Genomic DNA, 27,980 nt, shown 5'->3' on the forward strand with positions numbered 1-27,980 from the left:
ACACTTTTAGATAAGTTAATGTGAAAATGTTCGATGTTGAGGTGCTTGGTTTAGTAATCCTGCTTTGAAAAACTGATCAAGTTTTTTTTGAACTTTTGAATTCTGCTTTATTTTTTATAATTAACTCCCTAAAATTACGAAAATGTGTGTAATAAAACTGCCACAGAAAGTCACTCCACACGACAAAAGAACCAATTACAGTGCGATTGGTGTGATCATGTTCTAATCATTCACTGAACGTTTTATGAGCAGTGACTCATTTATGTCGGCTAAATTATTACAGTTTTTCCAACATATGATGGCCAAAATTTGTTAAAAATAATAGGAAATTAATAACAAAAAATAACCTGTTAATTTAATTATAAGCAAATCTTGGTTAAAAGCATTTTAAAATTAACAGGTTGTTAATTTTCATGTGACATACTGGAAATTTTGTCCGTTAAATCGACGGTTTACTGTACTTCAGGTGCAAACTTTGTTTGCTTACACTTGGATAAAGGATTAAAACAAATATATATATAATTAATCTGTTATTATTTTGCTAATTATGATTTTAATATCTTAGCAGTGAAGGATAGGTGAATGATCAGTGCTGAATGTAATGGACATATAATGAAATGAGTACAAAGGTTGATAAAAATTACAAAAAGCGAATAATGAGATATAAATCCAAAGAAATAATATTTTAAAAATAACTTTTTTAAAATATTATTTCATTCAAAAGCATTATAATAAGAGAGTTGGCCTGATACAAATTAATTATGAAGAAATGAAAAAATAGTTTTAAATTTTTTTTCATTAATCAATTTAATTTAAATATTGTTTTTAAATTTCATTTTGTGGACTGAAATATGATTTTTTTTACTATATTTTATAAAGCAGTTCAAGAATGCTCCTAACTTGAAGTAAAAAACCTTGCAGAGAGTAACAAAAAATTTTTAAATGTAAATAAATAGTAAATAAAAATTCTTACTAACCTTCTTCAAAACTACAATGTTCTTTAATTTCATGTGTATTACTTGATGGCCAAATTACTGAAATACAGACAATTATCTTACAATTAGTAAAGGTACTATGTATATATACACACACATATATTACTGATTTACTTATGATAAAGTACAGGTGAACCTCTACTTGTGAACTTTCAAAATAGGAACAATTCATATTTATGAACACTGCATGGACTAATAAATTGTGATTCTCAATTCATTTTATGGATAAACAAACAACCCTACACTTATGTCATTTTACATTGCTTGAAATTCGCCAATATTTTATAATACACAACGGAAAATGTTTAGCCTTCTTCTTATTGAAAATTCTTTAGTTCCTGACCATATGTTAATAGTGTGCATGTAATTTAAAGTCAATAAAAAAACAGAATGGTATATATAAATTATGTATAAATATATACATTATATAACATATGCTATATGTAAATACACCATTCTATTTTTAATACCCTTGAAATATGAAAAACAAAAGGAGATGTGGTGATTATTTAAGTGTTAAAATTTTGACTGATTTCAAAAGAAGTAAACTGGACATAATTAAGTGATCTAAAAACGGCAAATCACTAATTGAAACTGGTAACATTTATGTCATATTTATTTATTCAACTGGTCAAGATTTATAACATCAATAATTTTTATGGTTACAGAAAAGTTTAAAAGATAAACAAAAAATTTGTGATTACACTCGCAGTGCAAGCTCTGTTCAGTCCATAGTTATTTGTAGGGAAAAAAAAAGTAAATTTGATCATTGTAGAAGAAATGGAACACCAATTTACAATCTGGATTTAGAATCAAGACAAAAAAAAAAGCTTTGTTTTTTATACTGCAAAAGCATTATAATAAGAGAGTTGGCCTGCTACAAATTAATTATGAAGAAATGAAAAAATAGTGAAAAAAAAGTAATTCTTTTCAAATTATGTATTTTACAATAAACATTTATCGTAAAAATACACAATTAATAATTTCATAATGATTAATGAATATAAAATTAATAACTATACCAGTTACATACAGTTATTAAGCATTTGTAGTTTATTTCCATGAAGGAACCAAAAAGGACATCATGTTTATTCTAATTAGTTAAACCAATTAACTAACTAGAATAAATGATTTTAGATTTATTCATTTTTATTATCTTTGTATTAAGTTAATTTATTTTTAAGAACACATTAAAAAATTTAACAATATATCTTATGAAAAGAATAAATTCAACTTATGAACATTCAACTTACAAACACATTTCCACAGACACATTTAGCTCATAAGTTGGGGTTGGCCTGTAAACTGAAGCTTTAATGATCAGGCTTTATACAATTTAATTTTTGAAAATTATTCAAATAATTTTTACAAAGGAACATTTGTAAATCTTACCATGAGCAATATTTCCATAGATATATATATTGCTAAAGTGGTCCATAATATCTGCCAAAATAAAAATTACAATATTCATTTCACGAATGAAAAGTACCAGGTTTCACTGATTAACTGTAATTAGATAAACACTGGAACAGCCATAAAACAGATCAGACATTTTTCTACTAAACATGGCCAAAGTATTTTTACCATAACTTCATGCTAGTTACTTATATTACAGCAAAGTATATAAAAAACTTTAAAAAATTTAATTGAAAAAGATACTTTGTGTAAAATCCACTTAATATAACAGAACTATATATTTCAACCTCAAAGACAAAGAAATATTAAAATTTCTTCAAATTTTAATATTATATATACATAATGTTAACATTATATATAAAGGTATTATGTAGTTGATCAACAAGATTTAGTGATATTATCTAGTTGCTCAATATCCAGTTTGGAATACATATCAAATACTGAATGTCCTGATGATGTCAATTACTGTAATACTAAGATTAAGCCTTAATCTTATGAATCTTAGGAGTCTCCAAGAAACCATCTAGAAAATCACTTGGACTGATTAGTCAGAAAAGGTAATAACTAAGAATTATGAAATGTATCATGAATAATTATGTTGCACTGAATTCTAGTATATTACATTCTTTTTTCAACATACATACATATTTATGAGAGCAACTCTCACAGTATGATTTGTGAATGCACTGAATGTTCACGAACAATATGCCATAATGGAGGAAGCACAAGAAAAGTATTTATATCACAATTCCCCATTTACAGTCAACAATCCAATTACGCACGGGTCATAATTTTACATGTATGAATTAACTTTCTTTGATGGTATGTTTTATACAATTAAACAGAATTTAGCTTATATTTTATTCACCAATTCGTGTTGTGATTAATCATACATAATCCTGCTGCTACTACAATGTAAATATACACAAACAACTGATGATGATTTTTTTAACATCTTTGGGCTATTCTTCATAAAGTAATGTACAGGTAATTTGTTCATTTATCCCTAGTTATTTGTCAATATTCTATTCAATATACTATTTGTGCTATAGTGATTTGTTCATTCCTTCTGATCTACAGTGAATGCCTGCTTGAAAAATGATACCACTTGCCATGACATGTGCATTACTGTGATTTTTATTTTAGAATGCATTAAAACAAAATCATTGTAATTAGAATCCACTTGACCATGATTTCCCAAGGCATGGACCTTTTCCCTCCTATTTGTTATATTATACAGTCTCATTTTGCTCTTACGATAACAGTTCTCCCAAATTTTTGGCAAATTAATGCAACCATATTTGTTTAAGTTAGGAGAATTCTTCAAAGCCATGGCTGACTCAAAAAATAATCTTTCAGATCTATAACGAAAGATTATTTTTTGTCAGCCATGGCTTTGAAGAATTCTCCTAACCTAAACAAATATGGTTGCATTAATTTGCCAAAAATTTGGGAGACTGCTATTGTAAGAGCAACTCCCACATAGCTGTAATGTTTTTTCACTTTTTCTTTACAACATTAGGGGGCACCAAAATAGGACTTTAGATCTTTTGTCCATTACAATTGTATTGTTTCACTTACTCACAGTCATGAATACTAGCTATGTTGTGCTCTGTGATGCTGATTTGAAATTCAGTGAAATATAAGCAGTTAATAAAACATCTTTTGAAAAAATTGTTTGTCAATACAGTTAAAAATAAGTCATGAATGAACTATACAGCAATCCCTCGCTTAATGCCCCCCCCCCCCCCGATTAGTGCGTCATTTTTTTTCGATACCCAAATTCGATTAGTGCGCCTATATAAATGTTACAGATTTTAAAAATTTTTGATCTATACATTTTTTATGGCTAACTATTTAAAAAAAATCACTCACAAGGATGAAATAATTTAGTTACCGATTTGAAACATTTTACAAAGTTATTTTTTAATGGCATACTACACTATTTCCATGTACACTATGTTCCAAATTTACCACCAAAATTTATGTCGTCTGCTTTACATAGCATTTTGCTGATCATAGCTCGTGCAATTGTTTTCCGTACTTTTTAATTTTAAATTATTTTCCTCACCTTTAATCATGAGTAAAAGAATCAGTGAGCAAAAAATAGACGTGTGAAAATGATTCAAAAAGTAATCTGATTGGAAGAAAAACTTGAAATAATAAAGAAAAATAAACAAGGCGAGTCCCGAACAAAGATAGGACAAGAACACAAAAATGGGTGAATCAACTGCTGAATACAAAGAGAAAGGTAAGGCTGCTTCAAGTTCATCATGGATGCACTTGAAATCAAAGTATTATAATGATTGAATTAGAGAGACGTCTTTTTACATGGATCGAAGATTGTAACCAAAAATTGATCCCGCTAAACACTGGCCTTATTAAATTAAAAGCATTGTCTCTTTGTAACCTGGAAAGAAAGGGCTATCAATGATGGAAAAGCAGAAGAATTCCATGCTAGTGCAGGGTAATTTGAGCGTTTCAAAAAGAGAAATAGCCTACATAATGTTCTAATCACAGGCGAAGCTGCAATTGCAGAAAAGGAGATATTCAGAGATTTTGAAGAAAATTGTGTAAGAAGGGGACTATTGTGATCAACAAATATTTAATGTCGATGAAACCGGTCTTTTTTGTAGCGAATGTCTTCCAAGACTTTTCTAACCAAATCAGAGAAATCTCAGTTTGGTTATAAAGTTGCAAAGTCGAATGAAATTACTGTTAGCAATATGTGAGCCGTTTGGAAGCACATTCTTCCACAGTGTGCAAATGATTTTAGAGGCTTTTCAAATGAATCTAAGTTAATTAAATCTCATTCTGAGAAGTTGAGTGATTTCGACTTGCTAAATTTAGATGCACAGCGGGAAGATCCTGAAGAATATGAAGAAAATTTAATCACTGACAAGTCCAAAGATGTTTGAAAAATTTTTTCAAACATCTTTCCATGAAAGATGGAAAGAACCATTCTTTGGGAAAAAAAATTTCCAAAGAATTTGAAAATAGTTTTCATACAATCGAAGTTTTTAAGCAGCAATGGTTAGAGACTCACCCTGGTGAAGAGAGAACCAGCAAAATTTGCAGAAGAGGCAACAGGGCCATACCCTCAGTTGTATGAAAAAAAGAAACAATGCCTGCCAAACTACGTTAGCTCAATTCTTTGTTAAGAAGCAGAATCATAAATTTATATTCTGAATATGTTTTATTGTCTTTCAGCTTCATGGTTTTCCTTTAACTAGGCCCTGAGACATATCCTAATTCTTTTATAAAAAAAAATTAAGGGTCAAAAAAGAAATCTGAGGAACGAATTATACATTTTCCCATAGGTTATTATATTCGATTAGTGCGTTTTCGATTAACGCGTCTGTTTTAAAGAATGCATTAGGCACATTAATCGAGAGATTGCTGTACTAAATAGGCCAGAAGAGCAAAGGAGGCATATTAGATATCTACAATAAGGAAAATCAGATCTGTCTAACCATACCATTGATACAAATCACAGGAATGACTGGCAGGAACCAATAGCCATATTACACCATACCAGATTATGGTATGACAGGAAGTTTAAAGAAGCTTGTGAGATTATCATCAATTCATCCAACCTAAATAAAACAATGATCTCAAAAATATCAAGAATTTTGGTCTACTATGGTCAGATCTCATTCTTCGACAATGTTCTACAAATCTCCAGTTAAACAACATAATAATTGTAAAAAAAGTGCCCAGGATATGCACCAAGAATTATCACAATGTCAGTATATATCTTTTTCAGCTGAATATTCCACTCTCCCATGAACAGATTATTCAGTAATACCTTTCTTCTGGACAGTTCAGGATTTTACTACAAAACCATTCCTGTCTACTAGTTTCTCAACTTGCCACCAATCAACGAACTCTGGCCATTATGTTGGAGGCTTAATGGATTTTTTACAACACTCAAAAAGAATTAAAATAGAATTTAATACTTCCTATATTTTGTCCTAGTCACTAGGACATCTACGGGGATTACAAAAACAATTAATGTAACATATACACAAATAACAAACAATACTAAGCCCAACCACGTGGGTGACACTAAAGTCCTATCTAGGTAGAGCGCCCTCTAAGGGCAGTAGTAGGTGGCCTGGAATGTAAGGTGGGAACTCTGGTGATGAGTGTTTCCCGAATCTTCGGAAGCTTAATGCAACCGTATTTATTGAGATTTGGTTGGTTTTTGAGAGCTGCTGCTGCTTCTAAGAAAAGTCTCTCTTTCTTGAATTTGCTGCGACGGAGCATGGTGGTTTTCTTCCATGATACCGCGCAGAGAGAATTCCAAAAAATAAACACATCAAGAAATATAGCAACCTTGTGAAAAACAAACCACAACCACAAATTCAACCGCTCCAGACAGTAATAAACCTCTCTTCCAAAAGGCTCAACGACGATGCCGTCAGCGCCCTTTGCCTCAGCCGTAATTTTGCCGTCGCTCCGAAAGAAGTGCTAGTGCTTGACGTAATGGTGAACATCGAACATGGAATCGGTCGCTTACCGTGGGAGATAGCTAACAACATCAGACTTGACATAGCCAACATCCTCGCGCATTCTTCGCCGCCAAAAAGTAATTTATCATATGCCCAACGCACAGCTCTCCTGAAACTACGTAAAGAAAAAAGTATCGTCATCACCAGAGCGGATAAGGGTAATGCCACAGTCGTTCTTAATACCAGTGAATACAATTATAAAATGAGCATTATCCTCTGCAACCGCGCTACCTACATCCCGCTAGAACACGACCCCACAAAAACACAAGTTAAGAAACTAAAAATCTTACTCAAAAAAGTATCTTCCTGGCCCCCTGACGTCACGAAAAAACTTAAACCTTTCCGCTCCCGTCTCCCCCAAATATACGGCTTACCAAAAATCCACAAACCCAATTCCCCACTCAGGCCTATAGTAGATGCCACCAATGCACCTTGCTACTGGCCAACTCTCTGATCCCCCCTCACCGGAAGGTCCCCTTCCTATATAAAAAACTCGACCCACTTTAAAGCCCTCACAGAAAATTTAACCTTGAATAAGACAGACATATTGGTAAGCTTTGATATCTCCTTTGATATGTCTCCATAATTTCCAAAAATGCATTCGGATCACCGTGCAAGCCTAAAAGAAAGGATTTGATATCTCCTCTTTGTTTACCAATATTCCCTTAACTGACACCTTATCTCTCTTAGAAAACGTTTTTCCCTCTGACATCTTAGATCTCTTTTCCTTTGCCATTAACTCTGGGTATTTCTCTTGGAACAAAAAAATCTACAAGCAGATAGAGGGAACTGCCATGGGTTCCCCCCTCTCACTCCCCCTTGCCAATTTCTATATGGAAGATTTTGAAAAACGAGCCATAGACTCAGCCCCACTCAAACCTTCTATCTGGCTAAGATATGTAGATGATGTGTTCTCTATTTGGCCTCATGGCCCAGACACGTTAGACTCCTTCCTCAGTCATCTCAATAGTCTACATCCAAGAATCCAGTTCACTATGGAAAAGGAAAAGAACAATTGTTTACCCTTCCTAGACACCTTAGTCACACGCCTGCCTAATGATACACTTACCTTCACCGTATACAGAAAACCCACACACACAGGCAGATACATTCACAAACTCTCCCACTACCACCCCTCTCAACAATATGGCATTATTAAAACTCTTACCAAGAGAGCCCACAATCTTTGTTCCAGTGGAACTGCCCTCACTACTGAGCTTAACCACATACACAGCACTTTCCTCTCCAATGGCTACAGCGATCACAGTATCAAAAAAATAATCAACTCCTCCCCCATTCCCCGTCCTTCTCGTCAACAAGATTTTAAAAATGCCATCACCATACCCTACATCCGTGGCACATCCGAAAAAATAGCCAAGATACTAAAACAGTACAACCTACACACAGCATATAAGCCCCACCGCAAACTTGCTACCCTTATCCGTTCTACGAAAGATCAGCTCCCTCCTCTCTCTCTGCCTGGAGTTTACAAAGTACCCTGTTCCAATAAGCTGGCATACTTTGGACAGACAGGCAGATCAGCATCCATCCATCTAGAGGAACACAAGTCTTACATCTTCAAACACAACTATGGCCATTCAGGCTTGGCTGACCATGTTTTGGACACCACCCACAGGGTATCATGGAAGAAAACCACCATGCTCCACCACAGCAAATTCAAGAGAGACTTTTCTTAGAAGCAGCAGCAGCTCTCAAAAACCAACCAAATCTCAATAAATACGGTTGCATTAAGCTTCCGAAGATTTGGGAAACACTCATCACCAGAGTTCCCACCTTACATTCCAGGCCACCTACTACTGCCCTTAGAGGGCGCTCTACCTAGATAGGACTTTAGTGTCACCCACGTGGTTGGGCTTAGTATTGTTTGTTATTTGTGTATATGTTACATTAATTATTTTTGTAATCCCCGTAGATGTCCTAGTGACTAGGACGAAATATAGGAAGTATTAAATTCTATTTTAATTCTTTTTGAGTGTTGTAAAAAATCCATTAAGCCTCCAACATGATGTCCTCACAGCACTTAAGCCTCTACACACGTATTCTAGCCATTAATTTCCAACATTGTGTAGGAATGTAGTCAAGCAACCTACCACAGGAGCATGATTCTTAAATTAATTCAGGACTATAGATTATTTAAGTTATTTATTAATTTTTTTTAAACTCTCAGAAGGATTTATTAATTTTTTTTTAAACTCTCAGGAGGAAGGCACATCCTATGGTTAATGTACAGAACTCTGTGTTAAGCATGAGTATCTTTATATATTGCATACATACTCCTGCTTCAATGGATGCTGGAATGTTGAGTTAATTCTTTACTGTTGTTAATAAATGTTTTGAGAGTGAGAGAGAGAGATATATATATATAAAATGTCCTAGTTCTTAGGGAAGAAAATCTTAACAATACTGGCTAACTCTCCTTCAAGTTAAATGCCTTTATAAAAGTTTCTTGCATCCCAAATGGAATTCAACCCAAGTATTTCAAACCAAAAGGTCACCAATCATGTAATACAGACATACTGCTCTAATACTTATCTTCTCAGTAAATTGTTGAAAATAATTGAGTCTAATTAACAAGAAATAAAATTTTAAAACCTGATTAATGTTAGTAAATACTAAAAAAAATTATACAGTAATCTACACCTTCATGATATTTATCATTTGCATTGTTTCTAAAACTTTCCAAAGACTGGACTTTACACAGTAATCTAGATTTCCTATATTTCTGTCTATTCTCTAAGAACACATGCTGATTTATTAGCCAGGAAACTTTTTTTTTTTTTTTTTTATACAGATAATTTTGCTTCCTTCCTTAGTTGCATCTAAGAAAGTTTTCTAAAGATTCTGGTCACTGGGTCTCTAAGCAAATTTCTTGTTTTCATATGCCACTACTTTTTTCCCCCAATGATTGGTACACCAGTGAATTATAAGATTATTCTTTGAAAATCCCCACCAAAATGAGTCTAATTCTGTTTGATGTTTAGCAATAAAACAAGTTACAGTTGAATTTCATTTTGTGATAGCTAATATTAATACAAATTTTACATGATCTGAGAGACAAAATGGGGGTAAGGTCACTATACTGGTTAGCACATAAAATAAATGCTGTGAGTGGTGTGTGATTTTTTTCTAAAGATGGTTTGCTGATATAGAAGTATGTATGCATGGGATGGGGGGGGGGGGGTGTAAGGAAGATAAACAAGTGAAGCAAATGAGCATGCAGAAAATGTAACATTTTAATGGTTTTTTAGGTTTCTTCAAATAAAAATAAGGTAAATGGAGTCAGCAATGTTAGACCAAAAGTATACAGTAGTAGAGAATGCAAGCATGTGAGTAATAATGGGCAGAAGAATAAGCAAAAGACCATGAATGCTGGTATGAAAGCATATGTGGCTAACAGCATGAAAGCTAGTGTGATCAACAGTCAGAAAGTGAGCATGAATGACAATGAGATTGAAAGGTAAGTTGGTGACGATGAGGCATATCCATCCATCTATTCACTGGACATCAAAAGATGCTATATGGTCACTCAGATGTTTGGTGATATGATACACCAGTGTTTGCCAGGAGGTCCTGTTATATGCTTTTCTGGAGGCTCCAACTCTCTGAAGATCATGCACTCCAGACACTCCATCTATCCATTTCATTGATAGTCTACCCCTTCCTCTTTTTCCAAGAACTTTACCTTCTATTACTGTTTTGGGAAGACCTCCTTCCATCCTTTCAATGTGTCCAAAGTATTTTAACTTTCATCTGTCAATATCCTTAAAGAGACTTAAAGTTCTACCAATCCTTTCTAGTGGACAAACCCATCTGTTTGTCTGCCTTTCAGTATATGATATCCTCAACAGCCTACTGCAACAAGCAGCTATCCTTTTCCTAACAGACCTCTTTAGGTCCAAGTCTCACATCCATAAGTTTCTGTTGGAAAAACAGCTACATCCAAAATCCTCAACTTTGTTCCTGCACAGATAGATCCATCCTTCCAGATTTTAGACAAGTCTCTGACTGTTGTTTTAGCCATTCATCTTCTGAACAGCAAATTCTTCACGTTAATAACGGATCCCAGGTACTTGAACTTGCTGACTTCTTCAATTCTTTTTCCATTAAAGTACACTTGTTTCTCAGGAGTTTCCTTGTCTGTATTTCTTTTGAGAACCATAAGCTTTGTCTTGCTAGGATTGAGCTGAAGTCTTCTGTTCTTACTGCTCTTGTTAACTTTTTCAAGGATTTGTTCTAGTTCTTACTTGTCATTACAGGGGAGTGCTGTATCATCAGCATACCTCAGATTACTGATCAATCTATATACAACTTAAACACCAATGACTCAAGTACCACAGTTATTATTGTTTAACTTGTGTTTTAAAGACTAAAAGAGGAGCAGTCATTGAGCAGCAATAAAGTTATGAAAAGCAGGTGAGTGATCTGGTGAAAAAAGTCATCAATTGTTAGATCCTGAATGGAGGATTTTCTAAGAAGTTGTTCATTCAGAATCTAACATGAAAATTCTAACTAATTTAAAATAATACCTGCACACCAGCAGAAAGTAATAAGACCTTGTTTGTTGCATAAGAGAATGCGTATTAATATGCGAATTGTATTAGAAATATTTGTAGTCAAAAACGGAAAACTAAAATAGAGAATTGTGTACAAATTAATGATTCCATGTAAAAGAAATATTAGGTTAAATCTGTGTTCTATTAAGCTATCTCAAATAACGTAAGTCGACAGACAGGTCATGAGTAACAGTGCAAAGGTCGCGTCTGAAGTATCGGTCGTAACGAAGAGGCTACAGCATACGCAAAAAATAACGTAAGCGCGCTTTCCTCGAAGGCAGCACCTAATGGGGAGAATGGGGAGAATAGGGGTCATCTTAAGGGCATTAAAACTAAGGGTCGTGCGAAAAAAAGGATACAGCAAAAAGAGGGCACTAGAACATAGAATATAAGGCAACGCGCGCCATATTGCAAGGGCTTTTTGTTCCGGATTTCATCTCGAGGATTCTTGACCGGTGGTCGGAGAAAGGACGAGCCAGGGTTCTATGATGTCAGACAGCGGGCTGTTTTCCAAATTATGCTGAACAAGATTCCACGCTGAGCCGTATGCAAATCATCAGCTTATGCAGAAATCGTGCCAGCCGCTGGATGTCCCATCGGAAAGGACCAGAAATAGCCCCTAGTTGCGAAAGAAAATAGTTCAAGTCCGGCAGCAGTAGAAAGGACGACGTAGCCAAAAGCCAGGCGCTGAGATAGCAGATCGAAGGATGACCAGAACAACACGTGGTAGTTAATAGACCTTTGGAAAAAACTGGGTAACGTAGAGAGCTTTGTTATATGTTATGGAAGTGATAGAAGATTGAAATTTATGTTTGATTAAGTAATGTGGACAATCCTTTAGAGAACTTGGATAAGATTTCATTTGAGACAGCAAAATTCTGTTGGACAAGGAATTGTCAGGAACGAACCTAATTGCGTGTGACTGAAGTAATAAGTGTATTTTGTTTAGTAGATAACCTTAACTGAGAAAGCAACAAGTTGTATAGTATGTACTCTATGAATAGCATGCATGAGAGAATCTTAATTTAGTGTAATATTGTCATTGCTTTCTATTGTTCTATGTGATTGACAATTTGATCTGTCTAGGTGAACTCGATTAATTTAGAATTGTTTAATCATCTTAGCATGAGATTTAACTTAGCAAGAGATTTAGAAGTTTTAGTAATTTGATTCAATTTAGTTGTAATTGTCATTTAGTTCCAATAAACATGTTTTATTGCATATGCCTGAATTCGAGATATTAAATTACCACTTATAAAATTAGAACCATAGCGGGAGAAATTTTAGATATATATGTTTAAGTAATAGATCATTGGTCACGACTGCAAAGTACCGATATCTATATAAGTGTGTGATAGAGTGTATGCCAGTGAATCTAGGAATGTTTCTCTGAACTTGAATAAAATTTCTGTTATAGGATACTGGCTGGTGCAGTATAAATATAAATTTGCCAGTATCTGAAAAGGAAATATCCCTAGGTGGAATCTAGTTAGAATACACACAAGAAAAGATAATAGAGGTAAATGAAGTATATTAAATAAAGAAATTATAGATGGAGAGAGAAACAACAAAATAACAATAACTATAACACAATGATATAGTGAATGACATTAGCAATATTGGGTGTAGTGAAAATCAGGACGAGTGAATGTGATATAATGGCAGTGAATAACATGGTAAAGAATAATAAGACAAAGGAAGATGAGAAAGGTGAGTATTTAGTCTCGGGTGTTGGTTTACATTCATGTTGCACTTTAATGGAATAACTTACAGCATAAAAGAAATAATTAAACAACAGATTTAATCGATGTCAATATTTCATCTCAGTCATAGAGACATCATCAGGAATACAATGATAAAATTGTAATAACACACACAAAAACAATAAGTGGAAGAAATAAGATAGAATAAATAAAGACGAAAATCCTATGAGGGGCACCCTCTATAAGAGAATTGGTTAGAGAATGAGCTGGGCATAAATTTTAGATATTTAGTGGAGTGCTGCTATAGGAAAGGAAATGTAGAGGGAGATGATTCTGAAATGTTTAGTCAGATAAGACTGTGAGTGAAAAGATGATAATAAGAAATTACATTAACTATTGAAGCAGGAAATAATGTGTCAGTAAGGAGATTGAATTCTTTGAGGTAATTAAGGACAACTACCTAATGTAGCATGCATGTAGTTGAAATAACACTAGGATGAAGGTGTCTGATTTAATAATACTGTGTTGTACAGTACTAACAGATGTTACCACAATGTCACCATATGGGTAGAATGACAAAGTGGTGTTTAACAGAGGAAACAGCTGGGCAAAGTACAAACTTCATGAAACAGATATGTGTGGAATTACAAAGCAAGGAACCAGACACTGACTGACATGTAGTGGCTTTATCAATTGATGGAGGGAGGGAGGGAGGGAGGGAGAGAGAGAGAGAGAGGGGGAGAGAGAGAGAGAGAGAGAGAGAGAGATATCAGCAGTGCAAATCAGTTACTTATGAAAATGTCAGATTGTATTACTAAGGTTAGGAGGATAAATAAGACAGGAATGAAATGGAGAAATCATAGAATTATGAAGGAGCTTCTGAAAAAGACAATGCTATGATGTATGTATACAGAGCAGGGTACACCCCCTCAGCAGCATGAAGAGTATAATGCACAGGCTAGGAAGGTGTCAAGTGTAGTAAGGAAGAGAAATTGGAATATGAAAGAAAAAAGAAACAGCAAAGCAAAATCCTACAGAACTCTATATTATGTTGCTAGTAGAAGAAAGGGTGAATATAGAAGACTAACTAATTGATGGAGCTGGAACATCTACAGAACATGTAGTGACAATGTTCCATGAGTAACCTTGATGTTAATCAGGCTGTGGCACTGAATGTGATATTATTGAGCTACTTAGGGACATGTACATTAAGGGAATGTGCAAAATGGCTGGCAATGCCATTGACCTGGTTATTCAACAAGTCTAGCAATGGAAACAGTCTCAGAAGAGTGGATAGAAGGAAAAATAGTGCACCGCACAAGAAATGAGAATCAAAGTCAGTGTTGTCCAACAACAGACCAGTGTGTGTGTGTGTGTGTGTGTGTGTGTGTGTGTGTGTGTGTGTGTGTGTATATATATAGGTATACTAGTGAAGGTGTTAGGGATAGAATATAAACTTGGATAGCTGAGAATAAAAATATTTTAAGAGAGAAGCATGGATCTGTTAAAGAGAGGTCTCTTTAGTAACTTTGTTACATTTTATAATAGGGTAACTATTGTAATGGATAGAGGAGAAGTGATTTTTCTGGATTTTGCCAAAACATTTGGAGTAACACACAATATACTGTTGAAATTGGGCAGGATTGGGTAGAGAGTTAGCTGGTAGACTGAGTATGAGAATGATTGATTGATAGGCTAGAAAGTTGTATATGGGGATGCAGTGTCCCAAACAAGAAAGGTGATAAGCAGAATACAACAGAGTTCTGTTCTAGAAGTTCTGATGTGATGTCATTGTAAAGGATTTGAATATGTTGGTGCTTTGGGACTAAAATATGGGGAAGTCACTTCAATGTTGCTAAGTCACATTATAAAAATAATCATAATTTAAAATTCTGAATATTTTTACAAATGGTTTATGTTAGCATGTTTATTAGTTTTGGTTTCATAACATGCATTGTCGGCACTTGCAATGTGCCCGTTACTGAAATTTTTTTGTCAAAGTGAAATGTAAAGAAGTTAAAAAAATTGATGTACTTACTGGATTTGATATTTGTATTACTTACAGAAAATTTATTATAGTTTAAAATATTAAGTTGTGTTTTGAAGAGACATCCTCGTTACACTAACGTAATCTACGTGTCAGCCATTAGACCTAACTTCTTGCTTGCCAGTTTCATGCAGTGCGCATGCTCGCCGAGAAGTTTGATGTGTGATTGACAGCTGACAAGAACAGCGTTCGGTATCAGAGTAACGGGAGTAAACAAGACAGTGTTCAGAAAGAAATAAAAATAGATTCGGAGAAAATTGATTTTTTTTTTTAATGTGACAGTCGGAGGAAAATTAATAGTATATTTTGAAAAAGGAATTGTGGAACTATGAAGTTTCAAAGTGGAAAAGTATTGATAAATAAAAGAAAATATTGCTATAGATGTTTTAAAAGGAATATTCGAGGAAACACTAATTGGAAAGTTAGTAGTAGATTCCGTAAAGGGAATCATAGAACTGTGAATTTTAAGTGGAAGAGTTAAGATTGTCAATAAGCATTAGTGAATAAAAGAAGTTGCTTTGCATTCTAAAGGAATGTTCAAGGAAACGCTGATTAGGAAGTTTCATCTGTCTTAAGTCGCCGGATCTATTATTTCTACTGGAAAGGAGACAGAATTGAGTCAGGAAAAATTAATGTGTGCTATATGAGTGATGAGAAAGGATCCTATGAAAATGAAGAATAAAGTCATATATCTTTGGAAAAGGGCCTTGACAGAGAAAGAAACTGGCTATGAACGTTTTGTCATTGTGAAAACAAAGTGTTTAGTCTAGTCTTAAGTGTAAGTTTATTTTTTTAAAGGCCTTGGATCCAATTAAATTTGTACTTAGTTATGTAATATTGTTTGAAGTGTATATATATAATAGATATATAATATATCTATAATATAATATATAATATAATATAAGATATATAATATATCTATTATATATAATAGATAAACAATATATATATATATATATATATATATATATTGTTTTTGTTTTATTAAATGTGTTTATTTTGTATTTTGGTCTTGAGTCAGTGATTTTTTTGAATTCTGAAAGAAATAGTAAAACAGAGGTCATTGCACCAATCGGAGTTAACCCTTGTGCAATAAATAAATAAATAAATATATAGGTACACTCGGAAAAATACTCCAACAATGAATACCTTCAAGGCAAGACAAGATAGTCATTGTGGTCTGTCAGTGTTTGATGTCCCATGATGAGTCTTTGGACTTCATGGAGACTTGGAAGTAAAACTAATATTAATTATGCCTGGTCTAAAGCAGGATTCCCAACAGAGTCAATATTGATTCATATTGTTTGACTTGAAAGTGGGATTGATATATATACTAAGGGATCAAAAGGCAAATTATTTTATTATAATAATAATTAATAAATATAAAAAATGGTTGGCAAATATAAAGAGTTTAGCATTTTTGAAGGAAAAAATTCCCGATGTCAGAACTGTACATCGTGTTTTGTATAGGCAGCATCTGTTTGCAAAAAAAAACTTAGACTTAAACTTAGAGCTCAGTATAGTAACCAACAAAGGAAAGATCGTGGCTTAATTTATGTAGACAAATTATGGATATTTAAGGTGGATGGAAGGAGGGTGTGTGTGCAAAGTGTGAGCTGAATGAGGACTTGACAAGTGGTAACATATTGGTAACTGAAAGTGTTAGTAGCAAGAATGCTACGAGGAGGATAAGTGCTCGTCTGATAGAAAAGAGAGTCAATGTAAAAGAACAGCAAAAAAGTTTTGAAAATAGTGAATGAGCAATCTGATAAACTTAACAATCGATGGTAAGAAAGACAAAAGCAATATAGCAGAAGCTGAAAAACAGATCGCAATTAAAGGTAAGGCGGCGTTGACTGCAAACAAGTGTGTATAGCTGGCAACAAAATTGAAAGAGTGAATGAGAGTGAAAATGTGATGCAAGATTTGAAAGTTGAGTTGGTTAAGATGAGGCAAGAGATGAAACAGATGCAGAGTAAAGTTAAGAGAATACAAAGATATATATGGAAGAGTGAAAATGATGAAAACGAATAATATCGGTATGAAAAAGGTAACAAAAAATTCACAAGTAGCATTGTATAGGGATTCAATTATTAGAGGTGTGGTCGATGAGAGGATGCACAAGGTTTGTTTTCCTAGAGATAGAATGAATAGAGTGACTGAGGTGTTGGATATGAGAAGAAAGCGAGCAAAAAAGAGTTGGTAGTGGTAATAGGAACAAATGACTTGACTGGGAACAAAGAACATGTCAGATTTGATATCAGGAGGCTGTTGAGATGGATAAAAGACAATATTGTGATAGGAAAGGTATTCAGTGGTTTCCCAAGTATAACAGTGATAAGGAGAAAAAGAAATGGCTTGAGTTAAGCATGGAGAAGTTACATCTAATAAATGGTATCAGTGAAACTTGCTACAGATCCAGAAATGAGTTGCTATGTTTGTATACAAATGCTAGAAGAGTGTAAGAAACAAGACATATGAAATGGTTGCATTAATTGAGTCTGTTCACCCAAGAATTGGTGGAATAGGTAAGGCATGGTTGGATGAAGATGATATCCTTACAGGAATAGAGATGGAAAGGTATGATGTGTTTCATGAAGATAGAAAGAGTAAAAAGGGAGGGGGGAAGAGTGCTATTGATAATAGAGAAAGAGTTATGTCCATACAAGGTAGAGATGCGATAGAGAAAAAGTGCCAATGGTTTTGAGACAGTATGGTGTGATACAGAGATGAATAGAATGAAAAACTTAGTTGGATGTTGTTATAGACCTGGTAATGTGGATGGTAGTAGCTATGAAATGTATAATCAAATTAGCCCAGCTAATAGGGTGATTGTTATGGGTGATTTTAATTGTACCAATATAGATTGGAATGATGAGACAGCAACTGGAAGTAAAGAAAATGAGTTTCTTGAGGGACAACTAACTCAGGCAGTATGTAACAGAGGACACATGAGGCCGAGGGTCTTGGATTTGATCATGTCATCAGAGGATGTTATAAATGAGGTGTCAAATTTCCTTATAGTTGTTGAGAGTGGGTGGATGCCAGCAGTATGAGGAAAGGGTATATGTTGAACTACAAGGCTAGTGATTATGAGGAGCTCAGGAGACAGCTTGCAGGTGTGCATGGAATGAGGAATTAGATGGAAAGGAGATCAATGCAACTTGGAGGATATTCAAGAAATATCTAGTAGAAACAATGTCTAAATGTATTCCAAGGGTCAGAAGATTAAATAAGATAGGTGTGAAATGGATGAATGAAGAGATTAAGCATGCGAAACAGAGGAAAAAGACATTATGGAAGCAGTGTAAGAGGAGTGGTAATAATCAATTCCATGAAGATTACAAAGCACAGGCAAGCAGGGTGACTTGTTGGTTGGTAAGGATAGCAAAAGTGAAGTATCAGCAGCAGTTAGCTAATGAAGCCGAAAAGAATCCTATGAAATTCTTTCGATATGTAGCCAGCAAAAAAAAAAAAATGATTATGGAAGGATGACAGACTGGAGAAAATGGTATAAAAACAATTGTTGTGGAAAACATAACTGATATACTTAATGAGCAGTTGATAAAGTTCTTTCTTGTGAATGTGACATCATGGAGAGTTTGAGAGCAATTGATGATGATGAGGAGAAACTGACTGGAGAATTGAGCAAACTTGATGATGGCTTTATTGGACAGAGGAGAGGATACACAGTAGAATACTTAGATTTTGCCAAAGCTTTTGATAGATTACTGCATGATAAGTTGAGAGTCAAACTAGAGCAGATGGGAATGGATATTAGATTAGTGCATTGGATCTGAGACTGGCCAGCTGATAGGTATCAGCAAGTTGTGCATGGGGAAGCAGTATCCCAGAAGAGGAAAGTCACTAGCAATGTGAATCAGGGGTCTGTTTTAGGGCCATTGCTGTTTAACCTGTATGTTAATGATATTGACAAAGATTTGGATGGGGATATTCAGTTGTTTGCAGATGATGCAATGTTAGGACGAACTATGGAGTAGAGCAGATGTTGTGGCCTTACAAAGACTTGAATAGATCGAGTAAATGGGCACAGGAGTGGGGGGATAAGAGTTCAATGTTGCAAAATGTAAGGTTTTAAAATTTGGGAAACAAAGATGGGATGTAGAATTTATGCTTGGTGGGGATATATTGTTGGAGGTGGAAGAAATAAGAGATCTTGGGGTGATGGTGGATAAAGATCTAAAATTTAGATGAGATATTGCCAAAATTGTGAGAACAACAACGAATTCTGAGAATGATGCAAAGGACACTGACTTGTAAAGTAAGGAGATTCTTGTTCCATTGTATAAGGCTCTGATTAAGCCACACATCTACTACTGTGCACAGATTTAGTCACCTAGTTTTCAAAAGGATGAAGAAATGTTTGAAAGGGTCCAGAGGCAACTGACTAAGGTAGTTTATGATCTCTGGAATGTTGAATATGAAGAAAGTTTGAGAAGATACAATCTACAGATTCTAGCAGATAGAAGGAAAAATAGTGATGTGATAGAGACAAGTTAGTAAGGGGTTGTTATACGATCAAAGTTGAAGAGGTTTTTACAGAAAATGGAGGAAGATCATGTCATCCCTGGAGGAGGATGTGAACAAGGGAGTGAGAAGCGGGTTTTTTGCGTGCAGAGTTGCAAATGGTTGGAATGCCTTGCCTGAGAGTGTGGTGTCTGCAGAGAATTTAAGTATGTTTAAGGCACAGTATGATGAACTGTGTGTATCACACCTTCTAGATAAGTCTTTGACTCCATGGTGTCTTAGGGTTATAATAATAATATCATTATTAAAATCTACAACCAGCTGCTTTTACACAGAGGTGAATAAAAGCAATTTCTTTTGACAGCCAACATACAGTACCTCTGTATGCTCCCTGTTAAAAGGGAATTATTTGCAATGCTTGATTGGATTTTTTGAATAGAATTTATAATAGAATTTCTTCTTGAAATAAACTGTTAACAACAACATTAAATTGCTTAAATTAATGCTTTAATGCTATGAATCCTTAAAGAATGCATTTTACTTGGCTGATGTACATTAAAAGAAGACTGCAAGGCAGAAATATGAATATAATTCAAGTTGGGACAATTATGCCATGATTTCAATCCAAAATCAGTCTATTTATAACCACTTTAAACCAGATTTTAGCCATTAGGTTTACATAATTGCTAGATATAACAAGTTATGTCTGGCAATTATGTAAACCTACAATTTCAGATCATGATCTGCTACGATAAAACCATTTGAAGAAACAGAAAAATTTGAATGTTCAATTTCAAGATCTTCATAATATGAATGTACCTGAATGGACTCTACAACCATTGAATTATGATGTATTTAAAGTTGAATTTATTTCACAAGAACGATTAATTGAAATGTCAAAAGATTTGCAGGCAATTTGTATTCCAAACTAAAGGGTATGCTTTACCCAATAATAAGAGGATCATGAATTAATCCTGAAAGGAATAAGGGGATCAAGAATTAACCCTGAAAAGGGGGAGGGGTCAATCAAGAAGAAATGCTTTAATGAAGGAGGTAGGCATGTGAAAAAAGGTTCAAGTAGTCTAGAGGATAATATCCAGTTATTTGCTCATAACATAAAGATGCTAAAGTGATAAGAGGCATACCTGATATAGAATCCCTACTGGGTGACATTAAACAAACTGGTACTATTGGCAAATGATAATGAATACTTCAATGTTTCTAAGGATAAGGTTATACATTTTGTACTGAGAATATGGAAAATTCAATATTAGGTTAATTGGAATTTTCTGCGAGTGATCAATGAAGCTAGATATCTAGGTATGATAGTAGATAGATTTGAAGTTTAAGAAATGCAGTGCCAAAGTGGTAAGTCGGCATCACATTGCATAAACTGCAATGTTGAACAGAACACTAATTTATAGGAAGAAGGAAGTCATTTTCCCCACTTTACAAGACTTTCAAAAGGCCACAAGATCAGATACAGTTACCTGAAATCTATGGAGATGGGAAAGCTAATCAAAAAGATCCAGTGATAGGTTAACAAATGATATCTGGCCTATGGAACTGTACATATAAAGATAGGTTGAGGGAATGTGATATTCAAAGTCTGAGGGAGGGAGGGGATAGGGGCTGATTATCTTACCAACATACCAGTTGATAAACAAACCAATCTTAAAGCACAGATACATGAGATTTGGCCCATGGCAAGTGAAAAAAAAAAAAAACTCAGTCATCCCTGGTGCTGATTACAGATGTTATTAGGACACATGAGATGTAGGTTCTTCTTATGGAACATGCTGTGTGGACAGGACTATCACTAGGTGTTGTGAATGAGTCTTGTGAAGGAGAGATATGACAGAGATTTTAGTCATTGTGTGAACTAGAAAGGGACCACTTCTTCTTTGGACTCAATAGAGGAACCAACATAACAATATAATAAAGATGTCATAAATATTTAACATTCCTCTGAAATTATGACCTCGTGTATATAATGCATTTATGCTGATAGATTAATCTTACTTATGTACTATGATGTGAAACCAAACTCAGATTTCACTTTGAGGTTAGGGAAAAGGACACAGAACATATGACAAAGCACATAAAAAAGAAAGATAAAACAGAACTTTACATGCATACCAATATAAGTTGCATCAAGGGCACTAAATTTAGTAATATGCCTAATAGCTCTGAAAGAAAAGATGACATTTTTTAAGAAACTGCTTTTTAGTACATAGACACCATAAATTGCTTAACAGAGTAAGAGTACTCTTGGTCATCTGCTGAAAGATAATAATTACAATAAACAATACAAAAGGCTCAATGCTAAGTGAGAGAAGACCTTCACATAGCTAAGGCACACTAAGAACTGTGTGGGACTTTTGACCCAATGTCCAATCCCCATTTTCTTGTTGAGTACCCTAATCATGAGCAGTCACTTGGATAATATAAATGAACTAGGATGAATTGTCGATTTGGAACTTAGCTGGCTGAACCTTATTCTTACTGGCAAAAACTACACACAAATATGATGGTATAGAATGATTCCCAATGTTGTGCTGGCTGGAGCATAGCCTAGTTAAATCTAGTCTTCATCTTTTTAGTAAGGGAACTAGAACAAAATGCAAGGGAATCAAAGTCAGAAACAATCAACATAAGAACATCAATGGAAAAGGGATGAAACTAGCAGAATACAGAAAGATCATGTCAACATAATTAGTATCACTAAAGTGTATAAAGAACAACAAAACACAAGGAAAGTATTTCAGGATGAGAAGCTCTAGTATTAACACTAAAAACAAACAAACTTTCGGAATGGTAAGCAATTTCAAGTAGTGTGACAAAGGAAAATTTCAAAATGAAAATTGGACTTAGACATTTGTGGTTATGGTCCCACAGATGGTACTAGTAGAAAAGAAGCAGAGGAATTCTTTGAGTCATTACAGAGGACAGCTGACCTAAAGAAAAAGAAAATTAGGCAGTTAGTAATAACGTAAACTTAATTAGTAATAACGTAAACTTAATACTCTAACAGTATCATGTATACCCTGAAAATGAATATCAAGAAATAATAATGACGACAGCTAAACATGCAACAGCAGATGTAATGAAGGTTCATTTTTTTTTAAAATTAGGTTTTGTTGTTGTATTTATACAGTGGAATGACAGACTAATCGGGTATATGTACTCTCTCATATGAACCAATCTTGCAAGAATGAAATATCCTAACTTTAAAATAAACATCATTCATCAGATCTGTTATGTTTGTTGGGTATGATTTAACTATGTAAGTTTATGCATTTATTCAACTGTCATACTATCTACTGTAACCTAAACACCTTTCAGTCACTTATGGAATTCTCTGATGTGGAGTGTTTGCTTCATATGAATAGAGCACACACAAAGCATTACTGATATTAATGAAGTATATATATAGAATCAGCATCATCTAGATCTAGCTGCTTGCTTTCTTAAAACGGGTTTGTAACAGAGATAATTTTTTTCTTATAGACAGATAAAATTGCATCCAAAAACCCAGTAAAGATGAGCTTAAGAATGATTTGACTTTTATGAGTAATAAAAACTTATAAAATGTTAAAAAAAAAAAAAAAAAACTATAAAATTTATTTACCTTCTGTTGGTTTGTTCCCTATCCATTCTGCTACATCATCCCTAGTTAAAAACAGTAAAAAATAAAATCACCAACACATGTAAATTTATTTAAAAATATGAACTTTTATAGAATGTTTATTTTTCTAAATGTTGCTTCTCTAAAGTAAAGGAACTAAGTTATAGTAACCTCAACATTGATTCCTGTATTGCAATCAATTTCAAGAATGTATTTATGAGTGTTATACAAATTAAGAGCAGTTTTTTACTTTCTTTAAAATATTACCTTTGAATATTTTAAATAAATCAATATTCTATTAAGATAATTGGTTATTTTTGATAATTACACCTTTTAAAATGAATTTAAAACAAAAATTAAAAAATATACTGCTATATATATATATATATAATATATGTATTGTCCGTGCGATTAGCCTAGTGGCTTTGCACTTCACAAACCATATGCCTGGGGAAGGAGTGTCCTAGGTTCGATTCCCGTCGACGATGTGAGGAGCTTAACGATCTTCCTCAGCCATAACCAAGTTAGCAGGTCTTGAGCATGGACAGTAGGATTTTTTCTGCCAGTTTATCTGGGGTTTTTCATCCCGCAAGCAGGCAAACCGGCCCAATGAACACACATGGATTACAGTCATGAATACTTAGAGGCATAGGGCTGATCTTCTTATCCTTGTATTTTGGTTACGAAATCCAAGCATGCTTGGATTTCGCTTGTGGGCACTTAAAGGCCTGTTAAAGCCACTGGATAAAATATATATTTTATATAAACACGAGTCTCCTTCATATTACAAAAAAACTACTTAAAAGTGTACAAAAAAGAAGCTGGTTATAGAAGAGTAGATTGTTAAAGGTGTCAAAAATATCAAAAAAATTACCACACAATAATTAACTTAACTTAATTAAAATATTCTTCTCTGGTCTTATACAAAAGATGCATTTTCATGAAAGCAAAACAAACCACATGAAGGACTTACCAGTCACTGTTTGTCCTGCTTAAATTGTACAATTTAATTGTACATAATAATTTACATATAAATGTAAATTATTATGACTAATTCAAATTATTTTCTCAGCACTATGTTGTTTTAATACGCTTTGCAAAAGTAATTCAGTGTACGCAGAACAACAATCCTCATATAAACTAATATAGTGAACTGCAGTATATGTCGGCATATATAGGACGACCAGCGTATAAGACAAGGTATAAATTTTAGGCTATTTTTAGGTTTTAAGCTTATGTCAGTTGTATAAGACGACCCCCCCAATTTCTTCTTTCTTGTATTATGCAACGTTAGGTATTGTTATTATATCCGTTATTTTTTTTACGTAGCATAGATAGTATTTAGTATTTACGCAAATTACCCTAATTAAAAGTGATTAGCCCCAATTATAAATATTAATTTATAATTGGAGCTAATTTATAATACACAACTGCTCCTTCACAGATTGAAGACCTCATCAGGTTCATCCAAAATCTAGGAGGCTTACCAGTGACACCACTAATCATATCATCTCCTTTTTGCATTTCCTTATTAAATATATGAGGATTCCACAAGAAGCTATATGAAAACTTATGCTATGCCATAATATCAGGTTTTTGTTTCTCCAAGAAACATATTTCTGCAGATCTAAAAAAAAAACTTTAATAGATAGATATTCATCACTTCTTTCTTATTGGGGCTTTGTAAGATTTAACAGGACTGGAGTAAGTTCTTATTCCTGCCCCCCCCCCCTTGAGTCATTCTGTAATATCCAAAGGGATGAAGGGAGAATCTTGACAATAGGCTGGAAGCCATGTTTATACAGTGTCCACTACATCACAGCAGCTGGAGACTGGAATTGTATTGAAAATTCCACATTAAACAAACCAGGAGGACACCCCAGGAATGGAAAGTGGGATACACACAGTTAAAAATATGCCTCGACAATGCTCAAGTAGTAAATATATGGAGGATTTGCAATCCGAGACTCCGGGCTTACACATACATGAATTAAGGTATTGGTACTGTCTTGATCAAATTTGCATCTGTTCTTACCTTATAAATAGGGTAATTCAGATGAAACATCTTGACATCAACATGTCAGATCATAATCCAGTTCTACTTAAAGTCCACTGCTTGGAACAGGTAGAGATCAGTTCTGGACCATGGAGACTTCCACCAAATTTTCCACTGATCTTTTAAACCAAATTCCAGACCCTTTGTTCAAACTGGAATAATGTTACCTGGAATTGGGATATGTGGTTAAAATTCAAACAAGCAGTAAAACAAAATATGATTGAATGGGGGGAAGGAACAGGCTTTCCTCAAATGCAAAAAAGTAGTTGAAAAACCTGTAAAAGCTGGTTTGTAGCAAACCAACACAATGATATAGAATGTAGCAACATCATTAGAAACATTAACATAGAGATGGAAAGGTAGAAACAAGTAGAAGAAAGCCATTTTAAGATAAGAATACAGCAGCGCTTAGCAGACAGCCCTTCAGCTGCCTTCTTCTAAAGACAATTCACTAAATTCTGAAAAGAAAGAACTGTCACTCAAATCTGTGTTGATAAAGACATGTCTGCCACTCAAGATATCCTTGACACCTTTCAAAAACACTATAAAAATCCGTTTGAAGACAATAGTACTGTGAGAAATTATAACTCTTGGAACAATGGTTTTCCTATTCATATCCAAGATGGGCTTGAGAGACCCATTACAGCATCCAAAGCTACCACAACCTATAAAGAATGCCAGACAAGAAAATCACCAGGACCTGAATGGACTAAAGGCACAACTTTACCATGAGGCCTGGGATTTTATTCTTTCCATTCCAGTTATACTGTTTAATACTTTTCTCTTATCAGGACACATACCAAGTGAATTTGTAGCAAGCCATACTGTCCTCATTCCAAAAACCTAATAGAGATCATATTTTAATCAGCATTGGAGACCTATTTCTCTACCTAATACAGCCTACAAGATATTTTTCTGCATTATCAATAGCAGGCTCAAAGCAGGAATGAGATACCTAATTAAAAGCATACAGATGTATGGTGTGTTCCAGACCAAGCATTTAATGTAATTAATCTGTGATCGACTCCACATAGTTAATATAAAAAAGCAGCCAATGACAGTGAAATCAGTAGATCTTACTCGAGCATTTGATAATGTCTGGCATCCCTTTCTGTTCCACATCCTCCAGCAAAATGGTGTGGGTAAAAAGCTGCTATCCATCATTAAAGGACCCTATGCAAATTCAACTACCCCAACTCCTAGATAATGGGTTCCTATCAGACCTGGTCAAAATTCAAAAAGGAGTCAAGCAAGGTTGCCCTCTTAGTCCATTACTCTTTGCATTGGTTCTTGAACCTTTCTTGCTGGAAGCAGACAATACATGAGATGTGTGAGGAATAACAGTTCCTTCAACTATGAAGGAAAATGAGGTATTAGCACATGAGGATAAAGTAATAAACACTTTGAGGGATAATGATTCCATATACATATTTTTTTGGTATTTTGGGAAAATTCAGCAAGATCAGTGGATTAACTATTAATGCAGACAAGACAAAATTAAAAGTTTTTGGAAAGTAGGATCTTGGACACAATCCTTTTGGATTAACCCCTAAGAGAGAGAACCCCTCACTATACCTGGAATTCCCTTCTCCACTTATTCAATATTACCAGTTCAAGAACTTGTATACAAAAACATTGAAATCATAGAAGACTGGAAAAGTAGGCCACTTATCTTTTAAAGGCATAAAAAAATTTAAAAAAAAACCATAATCTTCCCTGCTCAGTTGTATATAATAAATATTACAGACATTATAGAAGCTGAAGAAAAACTATTATATAGTAAACCTGTGCAGTTTTTTTTAGGTCTATCTGATACCAAGAAGTTAAAAAGGAATTTCTTCAATTATCAAAGAAGTATGGAGGCTTTAGGCTTCCAGTCTTAAAATTCTGATGTTTAATAACAATACAGCTTCAGAAATCCATAAAATGTTGCAGACCAATCACACATATGCAGATCTTTTCCAGTGTTACCTAGATTTTCATTTCCCCTGTTTGGAGTAAATGATTATAAAGGCCGAAAAGCTGAGACTGTTGCTGAACACTACAACATTCTGTGAAGAACTCTAAAATTGCTAAGCACAGAATGTTGTAGCATTCTGTACTTAACTCTAAGATTGTTACAACATTCTGGCATTGACATTCTTTTCATTAATAAAAGTAAAATTTGGCATAAAGAAATCTTTAACTTCCACACGTGAGTGCAGTAAACTCTCAATTTAACAGACTATTAGGGGCTAAGGGTTGTCCGTAAAATTGAAAGTCCGTTAAATCGCGAATTTTAGGAATAGTACTGAAAATAAAACACTTTCATGGTACAGTATTAATATATTTTAATGAAAACATTTTTATGTAAATACCATTTCACTGAGGATTGGGCTTGAAAAAAGCATCAAGTTTCAGTTGCTTTCCACTTTTATACTGTTTCTTAATAATTAATAAACATTTTCGGCAATTTCGATTGCTGAAAATATAATGTTAGAGGTTTAATGGAGTTTTTACAACACTCAGAAAGGATTAAAAAGAATTTAATTCTTTTTAATCCTTTCTGAGTGTTGTAAA

The 27,980-nt window shown here is 34.1% G+C and overlaps 1 protein-coding gene across 1 annotated transcript in view; it reads right to left on the reverse strand.

Moving 5' to 3' along the window:
• LOC150102631 (transcriptional adapter 2-beta-like) overlaps nucleotides 1-27,980 on the reverse strand; it is a 348,460-nt gene that overhangs the window by 245,378 nt on the left and 75,102 nt on the right. Inside the window, exons 5-7 of the mRNA XM_090398716.1 lie at nucleotides 23,369-23,409; nucleotides 2,388-2,438; nucleotides 978-1,034 (exon numbers count right to left, since the gene is read on the reverse strand). Coding sequence (XP_090254842.1) covers nucleotides 978-1,034; nucleotides 2,388-2,438; nucleotides 23,369-23,409 — 149 coding nt within the window. The remainder of the gene's footprint in view (nucleotides 1-977; nucleotides 1,035-2,387; nucleotides 2,439-23,368; nucleotides 23,410-27,980) is intronic.

This window comes from Typopeltis vanoorti, chromosome 10 (genome assembly GCF_054136105.1).
Source record: "Typopeltis vanoorti isolate ZY-2024b chromosome 10, IOZ_Tvanoo_1.0, whole genome shotgun sequence".
Lineage (NCBI taxonomy): Eukaryota > Metazoa > Arthropoda > Arachnida > Uropygi > Thelyphonidae > Typopeltis > Typopeltis vanoorti.